The following is a 17,528-nucleotide window of genomic DNA, read 5'->3' on the forward strand; positions in this document are numbered from 1 at the left end:
TAGTTTACCGAAAACGTTCCGTGCTCCGTGCAGCGCTGACGGCATGCTTAGTCACCGAAAGTGGGCGGTGCGCGTCGGCGTGGAGCTTGCGTAAGGTCAGACACATATGTGAGGCACCAACATCTGCTCATCTCACGGCCAGCCCTTTCCCCGGTCCGTCAGACTGCTTATACTTCTCCATTGACATTGGAAGATCTGCGGCATTGGTCGACACTCCTCGCACCCTTTGGCGCTGATCGTCCGACTCCATTGACCCTCACCCGGCCACCTCCACCCCGCCCAACATGGCCTCTCTCAACCTCTCCGCCAACGGCCCTTCGATCACCGCCAGCTACCAGAAGATCGTCCAGGCTGGGCCTCCTTCCGGACCAGCTGCATCCTCTCCCACCTACGGGCAATGGGCAGTGTTTACAGTGCAAGCCCCTCTGGTTAGCGCCTTCCAGGCAGAATCCGGGAAAGAGAGCGTGCTCAAGGTCCAGACCACTGGCGAGGGCGAGCTGATAGACATGATTGAAGAATTCTCCGACGGCCGCATCCAATTTGCTTTTGTCAAGATCAAGGACCCCAACACCGGTCTCCCCAAAAGCGTCCTGATTGCATGGTGCGGTGAGGGCGTGCCGGAGCGAACGAAGGGCTACTTCACCAGCCATGTCAACGCGGTTTCCAAGGTCCTACACGGCTACCATGTCCAAATCACCGCTCGTTCCGACCGAGACCTTACGCCGGAATCCATCGTGCAAAAGGTGGCCGACTCTTCCGGGTCGAAATATGGAGGAGGTGGAGCTGCGTCGTCTGCTACCTCGACAGGCGGCCCTCCACCGCCCGTAGCATCCAAGCCGGTCATGCCTACAAAGAGCTTTGGAGCTGCTGGCGGTTTCCAGCCACTCGCCTCAAGATCCCGCGCACCCGCCCCATCCGGCGGAGTAGATGCGGATGGTTGGGGCGCCGATGCGCCGCCAGTCACGAGATCACAGCTTGAAAAGGTGCAAGCTGCATACCAGCCAACTAAAGTCGACATGGCTTCTCTTCAATCGCAGAGAGAACCGTCGAGATACCAAGCACCACAGCCAGCAAGCGATGACAATGCAGATGTGGTCAGAGGCGGCTACCAACCCATTGGCAAGGTGGACATTGAGGCGATCAGGCGCGAAGCCCAGCAATCCGGCAGAGTGCAAGACGATCGGCCTACGGTGGTGAAAGGGGCTTATGAACCAGTCGGCAAGGTGGATCTCGCCGACATAAGAAGGAAAGCGCAAGGAGCGCCCGCTCCAGCACCTGAACCGACTCCTCAGTCTTCAGCAGCAGATGATGACGACCGGCCTAAATCCCTCGCCGACCGATCTGCTGCCTTCACGTCTCCCGGAAGGCTAACTTCGCTACCCAAGCCACAAGTCGCAAGCAGATTCGGCGCACAAGCGAGCGCCTTTGGTGGGACTCGAGCTCCGCAGCCAGGCGGATTCGATGCCAAACCACCGCCGCCGGCCGCTGCACCCGTGGGAACCGCGAGCAAGACCTTCGCGGATGAAGGCGGCAAGACTCCAGCCCAGATCTGGGCCGAGAAGAAGGCGCGAGAGCGCGGTGTCAGCGGAGGCGCGGACACACAGCCAGCAGGCTTTGGAACACCGGCCTCTCCGCTTCAAAGCCAGACCAGTGGCGGATGGCAGAGCGGGTACAGTGGGAAGAAATGGGGCGTGCAGATACCCAGCACGCGCACTGGCGGGAGCGGCGGCGTGCCTGAAGCGCCAGCGGAGGAAGAGCCCGAGACGGAACCAACTGCCGGTGGTGTCAGCTCGATCCGGGATCGATTCAAAGATGCTCCGCCTATGGGCGCCGCAAGCGACTCGTTCGGTGCAGCACCAGCACCTCCACCTCTCGATACCGCAAGCAAGCCGAATGCCGGGGCTCGAGGCGTGCCTATCCCTGGTCTCCCGCAGCGGATCCAAGAATCCCCCGCCGAGCAGCACCAAGACCTGCCTCCTCCCCCACCCCGACCGGTCCCGCAAGACGAGCAAGAAGAGGAGGAAGAAGACAACGAGCCGCTACCCCAAGGCTCGCCCGTCCGCATCGCCATGCCCGTGGGCCGCGGCGCAGACACCGAGATTGAAAAGCACGAGCCACTCCCACCGCGCGGGCTACCCGCCGCCTCAATCAACGACGCCATCTCCCAGCACCGCGAGCCCTCACCAGCCCCTCAAGTGCCCGACGAAGAGCCTGCACGCGCCGCCGGCCAAGCCGCCGCCGCGTCGACCTTCGGCGCAGCCGTGGATTCCCGCGGCGCAGGATCTTCAGGTGGCCGCGAAGCGATTGCGCAATTCGACTACGAGAAAGCAGAGGACAACGAGCTCGACCTCGCGGACGGCGAGCGGATCACTAACATCGACATGGTGGATGACGATTGGTGGATGGGGCAGAACTCGAAGGGCGAAACGGGCTTGTTCCCTGCCAACTATGTCGAGCTTGTGGAGGGTGGAGCGGGTGGTGGTGCTGCTGCTGCTGCTGCTCCCCCTCCACCGCCTCCTGCCGCTGCTGAGCCCGAGCCCGAACCTCCCGCTCCTGCTGCCGTTGCTGAAAATGCTGGTGGGCAGACTGCCACAGCGCAGTTTGACTATGAGGCTGCGGAGGACAATGAGATTAGTTTCCCCGATGGGGCGAAGATCACCAACGTCGTAAGTGGAGGATCTGCTTTGCTCTTTGAAGAACAACAACGCTGACCATACGCAGGAATTCCCCGACGACGACTGGTGGATGGGCACGTACGGCGGCAAGAGCGGCTTGTTCCCAGCCAACTACGTGGAACTCGATCAATGATCGAAAGGAGAAGCACAAGCTCAGCCTCTGAAAGGAAAGCGAAGGTAAAGGAGAAGAAGAAAATGAGAATCTACAAGTCTGTATCTGTATAGACCATCCGCCCGCAAAAAGAACGCATTTTCGCACCTGTCAAATCACCACTTAATCATCGTCTTCTTCCTCTTCATCCAAACCCAACCACGCCTTGCGACACCTTACCGCCTCAGCTCGTACTTCTCTCTTCCCGTCATCCAAGCAAAACATCAACTTCTTCACCACCTGCCGCCGGTACGGCACGACCGTCTCCCGCTTCAATTGCCGCGGCACAAGCGTCAGACACTGCAGCGCTTTAGCTCGCACGCTCGCTACGTTCGCTGCTGTGACGGATGTCTGTCCTGGCGTAGTGTTAGTGGCGGCAGTAGTAGTAGTAGAATTGAGCAAGCGCGTGATAAGACTAGCCGTGTGCTCTGCCACCAGAGATGGCTCATGCATCAGCACCGACTCGAAGATCGTCAGAGCAGGCGCCTTCGCGTCCGGCGCAGGGAGATCAAGCGTCTGCAGCAAAGGCGGCACAAGAGCCGACAGCGAAGGCTGCAGCATGGAGTACGGCAGCCACTTCAGAATTCCGGAGAGGGCGATAAGGTGGTTCTGTTTGATTTGCGGGTCTGAGGAGGCTTGTTGCACGGCCGCTATGAGGAGCGGCACGGTTTGGTTGAAGGTGCGCTGCTTGTACAGCCCGGAAACGAGGCAGTGGTTTTCTTTGATCAGGATGTCGTCTTCTGCAAGGAGGGCGGGGAAGCGCTGGGCGATGGAGGCGGTGGGGTCCGAGAGCAGAGCGAGCAGGGCTTGCAGGTAGGTTGTTGTGAGGGCTGGGCTGCGGCCTTGGATGAGGAGGGCTTTGAGGGTTGTGAAGGCGAGGCTGGTGGAGGTTGGGGTGGCGGTTGGGGAGGAGAGGAGGGTGTCGAGTTTGATGCCTGCGGCTTCGAGGGTGGGTTGCAGGGTTTTGGGGTTGATGTATTTGTTGATGAGGAGGGAGAGGTGGCGCAGGATGAGGTGGAGTCTGGGGCCGTCGGACTTTTCGTTTGTGGCCTCGCTGGTCAATGTTTTGAGCAGCGAGAGGATCTCCGTGGGTTCCACCACTTCAGGTCGCAACGCTGCATAGTAATACAGTGACAAAGGTGCGATACTCTCGAGGTAGGGTGCAGCCATGTCGGCATGCCCTTCAGTCGGAGCTGTCCAGAACATGTGCTGGTTGTGAATTGTGTTTTGAAAGTGAACTCCTTGAGGTCGTAGAATGATATTGCAGATCCGGCCAACAATCTCGGCAGTATCTTGCATGTTCGGGGTCACACTGGCAGCTTCGTGAAGATCGCGGATCAAAGGCTCTGCATACTCGGTGTAGTAGCTGCTCTTGATCACTCCGTCTTCGTCTCGAACGGGCGTGCCATAGGTGAAGGCGTACAGGGTAGCCAGCAACAAGGCACGCTGGTAGCTGGCAGAAGCGTTCTGGTGCTTCGCGGCCCCGAGCTTGTTCTTCAGCCGACGTACAACAGTGTCGAAGACCTGCTGCTCTGCGCTCAATTGCGCGAATGCTTCCAACACCGGAGAAAATGCATAGTTGCCATCTGGTGCATCCGGAAGCTCCGCCATGAATGCTGGAATGGCACGATCCCGAATCGCAGCCGGACAAGTGTGAGCCATCTCACCCAGCGCTTGAATCGACTGTGGTCGAATATCTCCGTGGCCTTGGATGGTTTCATGGAGAATGACGTCTGTCATTGCGTCCACCACTTGGTAGGTCTGATCTTGGGTCAATAACCTCGGGATGGCGAGAAGAAATGCGAGTCCTTCCACTGCTGTCAGACGGAGGGACACCTCTGATTTGGGAGCCCGTTGCACGGCTCTCAGCGTGGCCTGCAGCGCCTCTGCGGCCGACTCTTGGAAAGTATCGATATTGGTACTCGGCGCGGCCAGTGTAAGACCAACGTAAGCCTTTGCAATCTCGTTGAAGATCTCGAGCAGACCCCTCCGCTTCGCAAGTGATTCGGATGAGTTGTGCAAAGTGAAGAGCTTTGGCAGTACCCCCTTGGCTATCTTGTCCGCCACGGTGGGAGCAGACCCTGCAACGGCATGCAGGATGAGTCCAGCAGCTTGCGATTGCTTTGTGGGTGCATCTTCTAGATGCTCGTTGCATTCCTTGATGATCGTGCCGAGGAAGGTGTTGAGTCGACCTTCGTTCTCGGCGAATTTGGCAGCGATCAGTGCAAGAGCTTGCAAGGATGCTTCTGCAAGGTCGTTTTCCTGCACATTGAGGATCTCGAACTTCAGCGCGTCCCAGAGAGGTACGGAGTACTGGTTGATGGTGTTGGGCGTGTAGCCAACAACACACGCTTGTATTGCTTGAAGAACATCTCGCTACAAAGGCAATCAGCACATGAGCTCATCAATTAACAGCTCGGATACGTACCTTAGTGTTCATAGACGAAGAGTCAAGCTTATCCAGCAACGCAGGAATGGAGAAAGCAGCAAAGTCCGAGGTGGCCGCAATGCAATCACGCAATCTATCCTTCAGGTCTTGCGCAGTGATGCCATAAGGGTCGTCCGGAGGCGGCTTGAACGTGACGGGGAAGTAATTAAAGACGGCATCGAAAAGGTCCTGAGCATGCGCGTGAATGTCCCACTCGGTCATGGGAACCTGCAAGATGGAAAAGACCAGCATGAGGTTGCGGGGGTCCTTTTCGCCTTCGAAGAGGGCCACAAAAGCAGCCATGAACTCCGGATCGGCATCGTGCAGTTCCTTCAGTGGCGTTCGGTATTTCGACAAGAGGATGTCGAAGAGTTGGATGGTTGCGTAGCGATCGGTCTGCAGCTTGAACTGCTTCAATGGGTTCGCGTAATCGACAAAGGTGCGGGCTACGGTCTTCGCAGTCTCGGCGTCCCATTTCCCTTGAGCTTCGAGTGCGATCAATGCTCGCGCGGAATGTCCGATGCCCTCGAGATCGCCTTCGATCCGGCCGAGAATGAAATCGCTCAGCAGTCTCCGCTCCTGGCCGGAAAGGACTTTGGAAGGCACATTCTCCAGAACATCAGCGAGGTAGGCGACGCTCTTCGCCCGGATGGCCGCATCGTCTTTGTCGTTGATGTATTCCTGCAGGCTGGTGATCAAATCGATCAACTTGAGCTGTCGATTGCGCAGCTTGACGCCGCTTTGCACTGCGATGTTCTTCGCTTCTTGTTTGTCTTTGTCCACCTCCAGGAGGTAGAGTTGAATATCTGACATGTCCGCATCATCTGTCCAGCGATGCGAAGGGTGTGACGTTCGTCATTTAAATTTTGCGAAAGGCATGGAGTGAATTGAACGCCACAGCGGCGCGCACGGGCCGGCCGCAGCCACAGGTGAGCTGCACTGCGAGCGTCCAGCGTCCGGCACTTCAACTCACCTTTCAACCTCCATTCACTGGACAACAACATCGCATCGCACTACATGCGCCGAACAACTGAAGCCACACACCAACAATGATACCCCGATAAAGTCAAGCCATCCATCTCCTTCACCTCACACAAACACCCAACACCATGTCCTCCCAATCCCGCGACCTCCACCGCGCCCTCCTCCGCCCTTTCATCATCCACACCCTGCGCGCCGTAGGCTTCCACGGCACCAAGCCCTCCGTCCTCGACACGCTCGTCAACCTCGCCGAACGCCACCTCCTCCTCCTAGCCGACACAACAGCCAAACTAGCACTGAACAGCCACAACGATCACATCCCGACACTAAACGACGTGCGACAAGCGATGGCCGAATGCGGCGTTCTCGTGCCTCTCAATACGAGCGCGGAGGAAACGTGGGACGAGACGCTGAGGCGGCCGGTTGAGCAGTACGAGCGCATGGACGGCGGGGCGCGACGGGCGCAGGCGGTCAAGCGCAAGCGCGAGGAGGAGGATGTTGAGGATGTGAGGCAATTTTTGCGATGGTTTGATGGTGCGCAGCATGCGGAGATTAAGCGGGTAGCGGGCATGGTGCCTGAGGCTGGAGCGGGGGCTGTGGGAGTTGGAGGCGGGGTGGTGAAGGAGGAGGACTTTTTGGAGCGGTTGAAGAAGAGGGGGTACAAGGGGGGCACGATTGGGGGGAATGAGGATGCGAGATTGGTGGGGACGGTGTTGGGGCGAGAGGCGGAGAGTAAAGGGGTGGTAGTGGAAGGCGGGCCGGTGCAGGACTTGAGGGAATGGAGGCCCAAGGCGCAAGATGTGTCGGTGCCGAAAGCGAGTGAGGATATGGATGGAGGGACAGATACGACGATCACATGAGGGTGCTGAACGATGGAGCTCAGTTCAATTTAGCGAAGGCGCTGGGGTGGATTGCTATCTATTCAAAAGTCCGGTTCAAACCCATCTCTTTCAATTTGCACGATGCATTCTACAGCGCCAGAGCGCCCAAGGCAAGACCAAAAACCCCCGCAGCCATGGCATTCATTTTCGCCGCAGCGCCAGTAGCAGTGGGGGACGAGGGAGATGTGCTAGCAGCCGACGACGCAGCACCCGTAGGAGTAGGAGAAGCACTCGTGGCGGTAGTAAGTCCTACACCATCTCCAATGTTAGTGTCCAAATTCAAGTGCAAGAGGTTCGCTGCATGACATACCCGATGGACTAGCACTGCTAGAACTGCTAGTAACAGACGGCGAGCCAGATGACGACGAAGAAGAAGAAGAAGACCCCGTGCTCTTCGCCGACCGCGTCTTACCCCCCGATGTGCTCGGGGCGCCCAGCGTGACCATGCTCGTAGTCTGCGATGCCGTGGTGGGCGTATCGAGAGTGAAGTAAGGGGTGTAGTTTGTCAAATTGGGGTCGGTGTCGTCGACAATCTCAACAGTGTAGTCGCTGCCGGTCGTGATGCTGTTCGAAGGCGTCCAGGTGTATGCGCCGGAGTTGGCGATGTTTGCTGTGACGAGAGCGAGGTTAGTTTGGGGTTCTGATGTACGGAAGCGCGGGCTGTGAGACTGCAGACTTACATGCGATTGTTGTCCCTTCGGCCAGATTGGCTGCATTCCCACTCCGTAAGATCAGAGAGACTGTGCCGTTCGTCGTGGGCGTCCATTCGAGATTCAGCGCCTGCCCTCCTTTGGCCGCCAGCCCAGTCGGCGGTATCTTGAACGGATTGCTCTGCGCGAAAGCGAGGAGGGGAGCGCACAGGAGGGGAAGGATGGACTGGACGCGCATATTGTCGAATTTGACACCGAGTTGAGGATTGCTGTTTGAAGAAGGGATGGAGTCACACGGCGGGAAGGGAGGAGATGTCTTTGAGAGAGCGAAACGAACACTCGCCTACCTCCTAATAAGCCTCGCGATACGACGGACGTACGTCATCCACAATGCCACGATGCTTCTACCGAGACCGCGGGGCCGGCAGGGGCTCGACCGCATCCCCATGGAGGCACAGAGGCAGAGGTGGGGTGGGTTTGTTGATGTTCGCGATCCTTTGCCCCTTGCGCCGTTGTCGCGAAGTCGTATCGGCTACCAAACTTTGTTTGCGCGGCGTAGCCTTGTCGAAGCCCTCTGCTCATCCAACTGTCGATCAAGTTGGGGACGACGATCAGTTATTTTGCAGATTCTAGATATATCCTCTTGTCATGATAACAGATTGCCTGAGGACTTGAAGGTGCTTCGAATTCCGCATTGTGTGTGCGAAGAATGCGGATGTTGTCGCACCCTCGTTCGCTTAGCGGCCCCGCTTGTCACCTGGGCATTGGACTACCGACACATTCCACGCGAACGTAACGGAGCTTTTGCATACATGTCCTTGACTCGACGGTTGCTAGGTCGATGCAGTGTACCCAGGATAGTATATACATAATTACGCACCTGGAGTATACGAGGCTCCATAGATACGAAAAGATTAATAAGAGATCGAATAATGCTGTGCACGCCCCGCCGCTGGGCCTCACAAGAATGGCCAGGCACAGAGGTGCGGTGTGCCTCAAAGCACTGCTTGAAATTGTAGCCCAACCTCTCCCCGGATCTCGCCTAGTGCAGATAGAAAATGGCAGCGACGGCGCCGAGGACCAACGCGAGAGCGCTGCCAGAGGTGGAGATGCCCGGCGATGCCGCGCCGCTGGTGGACGTCGCAACAGTCGCCGTGGTGGCCGTTGTGCTCTGCGTCATGGTCGTCGTGGCAGTGGTGTGCTTGGGCGTGCTGTGGTGCAGCGTCGCATGGCTCATGGTGGTGTTGCGGTGCATGGTCGTGCTGTTGCCCCCACTCCGGTGGGTCATGGTCGCGTTCCTGTCACACGTTAGTGTCAAATGTCGAAGCTTGTGTCGCCATGTCTACCAACCTTGCAGTGGAAGACGCAGACCCGGACGCAGAAGACGCGGACGCTGCCGACGCAGAAGACGCAGACGCTGCCGAAGCAGACGACACAGCAGCAGGGTTGGCACCCTGGACGGTGAACGGGCCAAAAGTATTATTCTGCGAGCCTTGCTTAATCAAAAGCTGGTAATTCGTGCCGTCCGCAAGAGAAGTGTTCGGTTTCCAAATATACTGCCCGCCAGTGCCTTCCGTTGTCAGCGTCATCAGCGTCTTCAGGTTGGTCGAGGGGCCTTGTCGCAGAATGATGGAGACAGGGGTGTTGGTGTCATTGGTCTGCCAGAGCAGGACGTTGGATTCGCCGTCGGTGATGGGATTGGGGACGCGAGTGAAGGCGAGGACGTCGCTTTGCGCCGCGACGAGGGTGCAGAAGAGGGCGCCGCAGAGCGCCCGGAGCAGCATGTTTGCGACGCGGGACGGTGTTGTGCGCGAGGCTGTGGGAGGGGGAAATGGACCTCGTGGGAGCTCAAGAGGCAGCTGGGAAGCACAAAGGGCAGGACAGGCACGGGGATGGTCAACGAGAGTGTGGTCGGGGTTAGAGCTATTATGATGCAGTGAATGTGTCGAGGGAGTTGTTTGGGGTTTCCGGCCAAGGCAAAAAGCATGGACATGCATCGTGAGCTCGCGGGTGATGCGCTCGGTCCAATTCTCCGAGCGCGCTAGGGCTGGCATTGCCCAATCAGGAATTGACTTTTCCCCCAGATCTCCAGTTCCTCATTTCTCGTCTCCACTTTCCCTCCACGCCGAGCCATGGCTTCTTCCGCCCTGATGCCCACGGGTTTGGTGAATTGCCGCCATTTGGATAAATTGGATGTTGACTGCTAATCTAGTTCATCACCACGTATCCGTGCGCGCCAAAGAACTCGCACTGCACTCTTGCGTCTGGGTCCGGCGCGGGCTCGACCGTGGTGTACGTGACGGCGAGAGTTTCAAACCCGACCGACTCTCCATTCGCGGCATTCCCAGTTCCATTGGCGGTATACGAGGGCCAATACGTAGCGTTGCTGTTCCTCAGGGGATTCGGATCGCCGGTGACCGCGAATGAAATCCAGTACGAGCTCATGATTTCGGCGAGAGTGTGGTTGTTGGCGCTCGGGAACCCGGTCTCGTTGGAGGCGAGGAAAGGAGCGGTGGCTCCATGCAGTTCTGAGCCGGCGGCGAATGTGAGCTTGAACACTGCCGATCTGTTCGTGTTGCGATCGACGGCGTTGAACGCCATGTAATACGTTGGGCACGAGATGATGAAGTCGCCAAACCACGTCTGCCGCTGGAAGAAGGTGGAATTGTATGCCGAGCGCGGATACAGCTGGTAAAGGCGCGAGAAAAAGGCCGGGCCAGCGAACGGGAAGAGGTCTTCTGCATCGGTCGTTTCTTCCACCTGTGTTGTCTGAGACTTGTTCGAGAAGATGTCGCCTTCGAATGCGTCGTGGTCGACCATGAGCGGAACATCGTAGAAATGACCCAATTGGAAGGCAACTCCAGGTAGTTCCTTGATGAATTGACCATCCACCACCGGTCCAAAGTCGTAGACTCCGTAGCCCACGCCAGGACCAGGGTACGAGGCGTTTTGAACTGCTTGATTGAGGTTTTCGAGCGAGCTCGCTGACAGTCCTCGCAGACAAGTGACGGAAGAGCAGCCGGAGATCTGCAACGCGTTGTAGTACTGAAACTCCTGTTCCGATTGATTGAGTAAGGGCTGCCACCATGGGTACTCGGCGATGGCTCCAGAGAATGGAGGCAAGTCGAAAGCGCCGCCGGCTATGAGTTGGTAGGTAACAGAGCCTCCGCCGGCTAGGATGAGAGTAGCTGTCAGCGCTTTGAAAGTGATTGGCGATTGGACTACTCATCGAACTCACCAGAACCGCCCCAGATTGTGACTTTGGCAGGATCGCCGCCTGATCAAAGTTAGCGAACGCCTGACCAGCGGTCCATGAACCCCGAACACGTACCGAATGAGGCGATATTGCGCTGCACCCAGTCCAGAGCTGCCCTCTGATCCAACAGTCCTGCATTCAATACACCATCAAGCTTGATCTGAGATCCGCTCAAGAAGCCAAACAGCCCAAGGCGATACTGCATCGACACATAGATGATGTTGCCGTCCGACGCATTAACCATGCCATCACCCGGATAGCTCTGTGCGCTGCCGCTGGTGTAGCCGCCGCCATGAATCTGCACCATGACGGGAAGCCGTGTCGAGACAGGATGAGTTGGGACCAGGACATCGACGGTCAGGCAGTTCTCTGATACGCCTTGCGGAGTGTCTGCGAAGGACTCGTTGTACGGTAGGTAGAGGGATTGCGGCAGTGATTGATAGCATGCCGGCCCGATCGTCGTCGCATTGTAGACGGTGTTGCTGGTGAAGTTGTTGCTCCATTCGATGGGCACTGGTCGTTGCCAGCGCAGGTTGAACGACGGGTCTGCTGCATACCTGCGATTGGCTATGTGAGCAGAGACATTCATGCTGTATCGGAAGATTGACGTACTGGATCGCTCGCCAGTAGTTGATACCTGCAGTCGCATTGGTATAGCCCAAGAACTTGGCGTAGCCCAAATCGACAATCGGTCCACTAGAGTTACCGCTCACAGGCTGAGTAGCTTGACCGTTCGCCGAAGCCGCAAGCAGCACGGCAGCTGTCACGAAGCTTGAACTCGACTTCATCTTGACTCGAAACGCACAGAGGAGAATCACAGACTTATGACCCCACTGCAGAAAAGAGGACTCACTCGGCTTTTATATGCTGGAGATCACAGCCGGCTAACGTGCCGTTGCCCGCAAGGCCATTGTCAATACCCGGCGGTCGGGGTGACATTGGCCCATTGATGTCATCCATGTGCCTCTCACGCCTTGTGGAGAGCGCGGGGTGGAGGGTTTTGCCCCGCAACTCGATGGCAAAAGCGGAGTAGAGGTAGGAACGGAGACTGCACGACAGGGGATGGAGGCCTTGCTGTTTAAGGAAGGCCGCTCACACTCGGGGCAGATGTGCAATAGTCATAAGTTACCCGCGGCTTGGAAAGATGAAAAGTAGTGTGGGCTGTGGAGCGTGGTGGCTAACTGCTGTCGGTGGATGTTGTGAAAGACGGGGTTTTTAGCAAATTCGCCATCAGCATCACACCAGTCTATGCCACCAGCATTCTTTGCTGTTTCTCGTCTAAAATACTCCCTCCAGCGCCTCGCTAAAAGCACAAAAACGTCCGTCGGAGATCTTCCTTCACCCGGCGCAAACACCTGCAAAGGGATGCCAGGAAGCGACCGATACCGCACTGCAACATCCTTCATGAGAAGTCTCGCATCTTCGAAATGTCATCTAGGGTTTGCTGGAGCTCGTCATCGGAGACTTTGCCTTCCAGCGAGGGAATGAGCGTTCGTGCTTCCTCGACAGTATCGCAACATAGCGTAGCTAGGCGGGTTCACAGGTCAGTTCACCGGAGATTCGCAGTAAAAGTAAAAGTAATAGAACTCACCCAGCTGCGCACGCTCAAACGATGTAATCAGACCCTCCTGAACCAGCTTCTGGCTCACAGCCTCCACCTGCGACGCCGACTGCTCCGTTTTGAACCGCACAAACGTCTCCAGATACGCTTCCGTTTTGTTGTACACGTCGGTGTTGGGCATCGGCACCGGCTTGTTCCCCTGCTCATCGGTTTGACTACGTGATGTCTTGAGCTTTTGAATGATGGTGTGTGCTTCGGAAAGGGAGAGGCAAGGCACGCCTTCGAACTCGCCAAGTCGGAGGACGGTGGTGGTTTCTTCATCGCCCGTTGGCGGCGGTCGGCGGCGCGAGAGCGTTGCTGGAAGAGGTGGGCCAGCCATGCTGCGGGGAGAGCAATGCGCAAAGGCTGATGGCGGAGTGATGGAAGGGGAGCTGGATTGACAGTGTCACGATGGACAAACGCAGCACAAGATCTATGCAGAAAGGCGGCCGCGGGAGCGGCTCATCCCGTGCAGCTTATGTAACGCCCGCTGATCGCCCATTCGAGTTCCTTCAAAACAAAACGAAACGCTCGACAACGGTCAATGCATGCCCAAGAGCCGAGTCCGAGCAGCGCTGTCCGCGGAAATACCGTCAACGTCAGTCAGCGCTTTGTCATTCATCAGAAAGCGCCTCGAATCCCAAATCAATCTCCGCCTCGAGATGAGCAAGAGCGATTAGAGTTCGGGTAGGGCAAAAGAAGCTTTCCAGCAGACTGCGGACCAGCGCGTGCCAAGGAGCTCCATCTCGAGAGTCGTCCTGAGCCACCGGAAGCGGCAACCTCCTGTAGCACAAGACACCACCGCCCCCCTTCGCATCTCCGTCGCATTGGACCCACGCCCGGCGGAAGACACGCACGACGCAGGGAGCGAAAGGAGAGCGATCACACGTGCCCTCTGCGCCCCTTCAAACCCTCCGGGATACGCAGCAAGTCCCCGCTGCAGCGCGGAAACAGTGCATTCCGCAACGACCAACATCGCTTCGTCCTGCACACATCGCGCGGTCTCTCGCCGTCACGCCGCGTGATCCTACATCGTCTCCGTCGCGTGACGAATCGCCAAACAACGTGCGCTCTGCCATTGCCGGTATATTGCTTTTCCCCTCCGGCGACCGCTCGCACCACCCTCGTTTCATCTCCGAGTCCCCTGTGCTCCCTCACAACGACTCTCCCAACATCGCCACAGACCACGAAGTGTATCAGAAAAGCGGCGGAGTGAATGAAGCACACAACGTACGCCGCTCGCTCGCCTGGGAAGACTGCGCTACGGCCTGGTTGAGATTCTCGACATCGGCGGCATCGCGCCAGCGTTCATTACCGGTCAAGATTATCGTGGAGAAGAATTGAACCGACATCATTGGCCGGAATCCGTGTGCGCTGTAGGGTTTACAGAGTGGGGTTACCATCAACTCACGCGATAGGGTGGGAGGCCCGAGTCCAATGGGTCTCCCCGACGACAAGACGCCGGGGCCGGTGAACGGAAACCGAGGGGGATACCACCCCGACCAGTTCTACTCCAACAGAGACACGACGACCTCCCCACATTCAACCCCCACACAGCCGTATGGATTCATGGATTCTAGCGAGCCACAAGAACGCAGGGATCAACAGCCCGACTCGAGCAGTGATGTGGAGAAAAGACCAAGAGCACGGCGGCGGCCCAGCGGACAACAGAGGATATGCGGCAAATGTTCGCGGTCCCTGACCGGCCAATTTGTGCGCGCGCTGGGAGATACGTATCATCTGGAATGTTTCACGTGCAATGTCAGTATCGCCGTGACTCGTAATCTGATGGATTGTTTTTGCTGACCATTCTTCCAGGACTGTGGCAAGATCGTCGCTTCCAAATTCTTCCCCGTACCCGATCACCCACCGAACCAATACCCTCTGTGTGAGACCGACTACTTCCGCCGCCTCGACCTCCTGTGCTACGCGTGCGGAGGCGCGTTGCGGGGCTCGTACATCACTGCCCTCGATCGCAAGTACCACATTGAGCACTTTACCTGCAGTGTCTGCCCTACCGTCTTTGGTGCATCGGACAGCTACTACGAACACGAAGGCAATGTCTATTGCCACTATCATTACTCGACCAAGTTCGCTCAGAAGTGCAATGGTTGTCAGACTGCCATTCTCAAGCAGTTTGTCGAAATCTTCCGCAATGGTGTGAATCAACACTGGCACCCGGAGTGCTACATGATCCACAAGTACTGGAATGTGAGACTCCACGCACCGCCACTCGCTCCTGACACGCCAGAGTTCGAGAGGCAGAGGCTAGAGAGTGAGAATGCGGACGACACTGCAGATGAAGCCATGCGGACTACCGTACGACAGGAAGAAGAGGCCGTCGAGCACAAAGTGCACTGGATCTGGCAGACTCTGTCAACTTTCGAAGAGCGCTCTGCCACGTGTATCTCTGATATGCTGCTTCATGTCAGCAATGGAGCGTACATGGATGGTGTTGTTGCGGCGAAGAAGTTTATCACTCATGTCGATCTGCTGTTTTCCGCTGCAGATGATCTGGACCGGAGGTTGCAGACTCGTGCCACCAGAACAGGCGAAGATGTCACGCGCCCCTATGAGACCACCTTGTACCAAGGTCTCAGCTACAACCGAGAAGCGAAGTTGCTTTGCAAGAAAGTTGTCGCCTTCTTTCAGCTTCTCGCAGAGAGCCAAGACACTGGAGTGCGCAGATTAGGCGTCACTCAAGAGCTTCTCTCCCTCGTTACTGGCCTGGCTCATTACCTGAAGCTCATGATCCGGATCTGCCTGTCCGGTGCTCTGAAATTGGAACGCGACACTGGTATTGCCGAGGGTCTCGAAGGCTTTCTGCAAGACATCAGCAAGCTCGATGAGCGCCTCGAAGCAGATAGTCACCGAGATGCAAAGGCCGACACGGAGCTGTATGTGAGCAAGCGCGCGGATACTTGCATTGCTTGTAATAAGGCGGTGGAGGACCGATGTTTCGGGATCAACAGCCGAGTCCTACATTCGCAGTGTCTGCTATGTTCGAAATGCGGGAGAGACCTTAGCGAGGATGTGGGTAGTGCTCGCTGGCATGATCAACAGGAGCGAGCGTACTGCGATGTTCACGCGCCGTTCGATGCGAGAGCAGACCGCATCGTACCGGTCACACGCCTGCAGCAATACGTGCACCTGCTACGAGTGGCACATGCGAGGCTACTGGCGACTCTGCGGACGAGTGGGGCTCTGCCGCACACCAGCGACGACCCGAACTTGACCGGGTACAACGCCACGGAAGGCCACACGTCAAGCGGTACCCTCGGGCCACCACTGCTGAGACCCAACACTCGGTCCAAATCCTACGGCGGGCAGCCTGGTTCATCGCTTGCTCCCCCGGGCGACCAAAGCTACGAAGACACGATGACCGACATCCGACGGCTTCGCAGTACGAGGCTGGACAAGCACCTCTCAAACGCGGGCCGACATGCACGCAAGTCCCAGATCATCGGTGCGTCAGAAGGAGTGCAACCAGGCTCGACGGATGGCAATCAACGGAGACAGACCGGCACCTTTCAAATCATCCAGGACACCGACACCAATGGTCCTGAGATGTCGCAGCTGACGTTCGGCATGCAAGATGGCATGACGCTCGACGACATTCCGAGGCTTCTCCACGCGCAACAGACCAAAGAGCAGAGGCCGAATGCCTCGAAGTATGCTCGGCAGCCAATGATACCGCAGGAGCCGAGAGCCAGGCTAGTGAATGGGCACACGCGTGAGACGTCTGGAGATGCCGATAAGCCGGACGGTCGACTCGGTGGGACGAAGAAGTACTTTTCCGAGCTCACGGCGTTGGAGTACTTCATCGTCCGGCACGTTGCTGTCTTGTCGATGGAGCCTCTCCTTGACGGCCACTTCAACCAGGAAGAGCTGCTGGAGCTGATCGAGACGAAGAGGCCAACCTTCTGGTCCAAGTTCGGGAAGGCGTTTCAGCCCAAGGACAAGAAGGGCAAAGGGAGCAAGAATGCCATCTTCGGGGTTCCGCTCGAGCAGCTGCTGGAGCGCGATTATGAAGAGAGCACTGATGGCGTCGGCCCCGGTTCGTTGAAAATTCCGAGTCTCGTCCAAGAGGCCGTCAGCGCGATGAAGACCATGGACATGTCCGTCGAGGGCGTCTTCCGCAAGAACGGCAACATCAAGCGACTCAATGACGCGAAGGAGGAGATTGACTCCAAAGGGTCGGTGGAGATCGACCTGACAAAGGAGAACCCGGTGCAAGTCGCCGCTCTGCTCAAGAAATTCCTGCGAGAGATGCCGGATCCGCTGCTGACGCACAAACTCAACAAGCTCTGGATCACGTCGCAACGGATCGAAGACTCCGAGCGAAGACGCCGCATCCTACATCTCACCTGCTGTTTGCTTCCCAAGCCGCACCGAGACACGATGGAGGTTCTCTTCACTTTCATGAACTGGGTGTCGTCGTTCAGCCATGTCGATGAGGAGAGCGGCAGTAAGATGGACATTCACAATCTCGCCACCGTCATCACGCCCAACATCATTCACCGCGGGAAGGAGCTCGTACCCGTCGATGACAGCTTCTTGGCCATCGAGGCAGTGCATAGTCTGATTGAGTGCAATGAGAACATGTGCGAGGTAAGCCGAACCCCAGATCCACGAACCCTATCCCGCAGTTACTAAAATATCCCTCCAACCAACAGGTCCCAGAAGACCTTGCCCTAATCCTCAACGACTCAACACTCTTCAGCAACAGCGCGGACATCACCACAAAAGAGATCCTCAAGCGCTACGGCGACCGCGCCAAAGCCCCCGTAGCCAGCACGCCCGCCCTCAACGCCACCAAAAACGACACCTACGGCGACATCCAGTCCTCCTCCCCCGGCCCGCACAACCGCGACGGCAACGCAGGCCCCGTCGCGCACCGCGTCGA

General features: G+C 57.4%; 8 protein-coding genes across 8 annotated transcripts; 3 read left to right on the forward strand and 5 right to left on the reverse strand.

Annotated features, from left to right (window-relative positions):
- Window positions 1–284: 284 nt before the first annotated feature.
- BDY17DRAFT_254603 (uncharacterized protein) lies at window positions 285–2,808 on the forward strand (the record flags this gene model as incomplete). The annotated part of the gene is made up of 2 exons (XM_033731445.1): window positions 285–2,666; window positions 2,722–2,808. The coding sequence occupies 2 exons, from the start codon at window positions 285–287 to the stop codon at window positions 2,806–2,808; spliced, it is 2,469 nt and encodes an 822-aa protein (XP_033587043.1).
- Window positions 2,809–2,876: 68 nt separating this feature from the next.
- BDY17DRAFT_284327 (Dos2-interacting transcription regulator of RNA-Pol-II-domain-containing protein) lies at window positions 2,877–6,098 on the reverse strand. The gene is made up of 2 exons (XM_033732092.1): window positions 5,255–6,098; window positions 2,877–5,202 (listed from the first exon to the last, which is right to left on the reverse strand). Exons 1-2 carry the CDS (start codon window positions 6,065–6,067, stop codon window positions 2,950–2,952), a joined length of 3,066 nt encoding a protein of 1,021 aa, XP_033587044.1. The 5' UTR covers window positions 6,068–6,098; the 3' UTR covers window positions 2,877–2,949.
- Window positions 6,099–6,234: 136 nt separating this feature from the next.
- Window positions 6,235–7,095, forward strand: BDY17DRAFT_284329 (uncharacterized protein; the record flags this gene model as incomplete). Its single annotated transcript, XM_033732093.1, has 2 exons — window positions 6,235–6,657; window positions 6,718–7,095. The coding sequence occupies exons 1-2, from the start codon at window positions 6,364–6,366 to the stop codon at window positions 7,093–7,095; spliced, it is 672 nt and encodes a 223-aa protein (XP_033587045.1). The 5' UTR covers window positions 6,235–6,363.
- Window positions 6,897–8,249, reverse strand: BDY17DRAFT_355353 (Ser-Thr-rich glycosyl-phosphatidyl-inositol-anchored membrane family-domain-containing protein). Its single transcript, XM_033738267.1, has 3 exons — window positions 7,797–8,249; window positions 7,427–7,726; window positions 6,897–7,365 (listed from the first exon to the last, which is right to left on the reverse strand). Exons 1-3 carry the CDS (start codon window positions 8,002–8,004, stop codon window positions 7,205–7,207), a joined length of 669 nt encoding a protein of 222 aa, XP_033587046.1. The 5' UTR covers window positions 8,005–8,249; the 3' UTR covers window positions 6,897–7,204.
- Window positions 8,250–8,808: 559 nt separating this feature from the next.
- On the reverse strand, window positions 8,809–9,550 carry BDY17DRAFT_312372 (uncharacterized protein; the record flags this gene model as incomplete). The annotated part of the gene is made up of 2 exons (XM_033735615.1): window positions 8,809–9,064; window positions 9,117–9,550. 2 exons carry the CDS (start codon window positions 9,548–9,550, stop codon window positions 8,809–8,811), a joined length of 690 nt encoding a protein of 229 aa, XP_033587047.1.
- A 424-nt stretch (window positions 9,551–9,974) lies between these two features.
- Window positions 9,975–11,611, reverse strand: BDY17DRAFT_254600 (Alpha/Beta hydrolase protein; the record flags this gene model as incomplete). The annotated part of the gene is made up of 3 exons (XM_033731444.1): window positions 9,975–10,939; window positions 11,005–11,043; window positions 11,098–11,611. 3 exons carry the CDS (start codon window positions 11,609–11,611, stop codon window positions 9,975–9,977), a joined length of 1,518 nt encoding a protein of 505 aa, XP_033587048.1.
- An 813-nt stretch (window positions 11,612–12,424) lies between these two features.
- Window positions 12,425–12,962, reverse strand: BDY17DRAFT_326380 (HRDC-like protein; the record flags this gene model as incomplete). The annotated part of the gene is made up of 2 exons (XM_033737505.1): window positions 12,425–12,549; window positions 12,614–12,962. 2 exons carry the CDS (start codon window positions 12,960–12,962, stop codon window positions 12,425–12,427), a joined length of 474 nt encoding a protein of 157 aa, XP_033587049.1.
- Window positions 12,963–13,829: 867 nt separating this feature from the next.
- On the forward strand, window positions 13,830–17,461 carry BDY17DRAFT_193524 (GTPase-activating protein-like protein of the rho/rac family). Its single transcript, XM_033730027.1, has 2 exons — window positions 13,830–14,383; window positions 14,441–17,461. The coding sequence occupies exons 1-2, from the start codon at window positions 14,060–14,062 to the stop codon at window positions 17,276–17,278; spliced, it is 3,162 nt and encodes a 1,053-aa protein (XP_033587050.1). The 5' UTR covers window positions 13,830–14,059; the 3' UTR covers window positions 17,279–17,461.
- Window positions 17,462–17,528: the final 67 nt, after the last annotated feature.

Source organism: Neohortaea acidophila (genome assembly GCF_010093505.1).
Source record: "Neohortaea acidophila strain CBS 113389 unplaced genomic scaffold BDY17scaffold_9, whole genome shotgun sequence".
Classification (NCBI taxonomy): Eukaryota; Fungi; Ascomycota; class Dothideomycetes; order Mycosphaerellales; family Teratosphaeriaceae; genus Neohortaea; species Neohortaea acidophila.

What these genes read in the sequence shown, in the direction of transcription:
- BDY17DRAFT_284327 (XM_033732092.1), bottom strand. Translation starts at nt 6,067, where the DNA reads ATGTCAGATATTCAACTCTACCTCCTGGAGGTGGACAAAGACAAACAA. An exon ending in CTTCGTCTATGAACACTAAG is followed by an intron (nt 5,203 to 5,254) that starts GTACGTATCCGA and finishes TTGCCTTTGTAG; the next exon opens with CGAGATGTTCTTCAAGCAAT.
- BDY17DRAFT_355353 (XM_033738267.1), bottom strand. Translation starts at nt 8,004, where the DNA reads ATGCGCGTCCAGTCCATCCTTCCCCTCCTGTGCGCTCCCCTCCTCGCT. An exon ending in CGAAGGGACAACAATCGCAT is followed by an intron (nt 7,727 to 7,796) that starts GTAAGTCTGCAG and finishes CTCTCGTCACAG; the next exon opens with CAAACATCGCCAACTCCGGC. An exon ending in TAGCAGTGCTAGTCCATCGG is followed by an intron (nt 7,366 to 7,426) that starts GTATGTCATGCA and finishes GAGATGGTGTAG; the next exon opens with GACTTACTACCGCCACGAGT.
- BDY17DRAFT_193524 (XM_033730027.1), top strand. Translation starts at nt 14,060, where the DNA reads ATGGGTCTCCCCGACGACAAGACGCCGGGGCCGGTGAACGGAAACCGA. An exon ending in TGGAATGTTTCACGTGCAAT is followed by an intron (nt 14,384 to 14,440) that starts GTCAGTATCGCC and finishes CCATTCTTCCAG; the next exon opens with GACTGTGGCAAGATCGTCGC.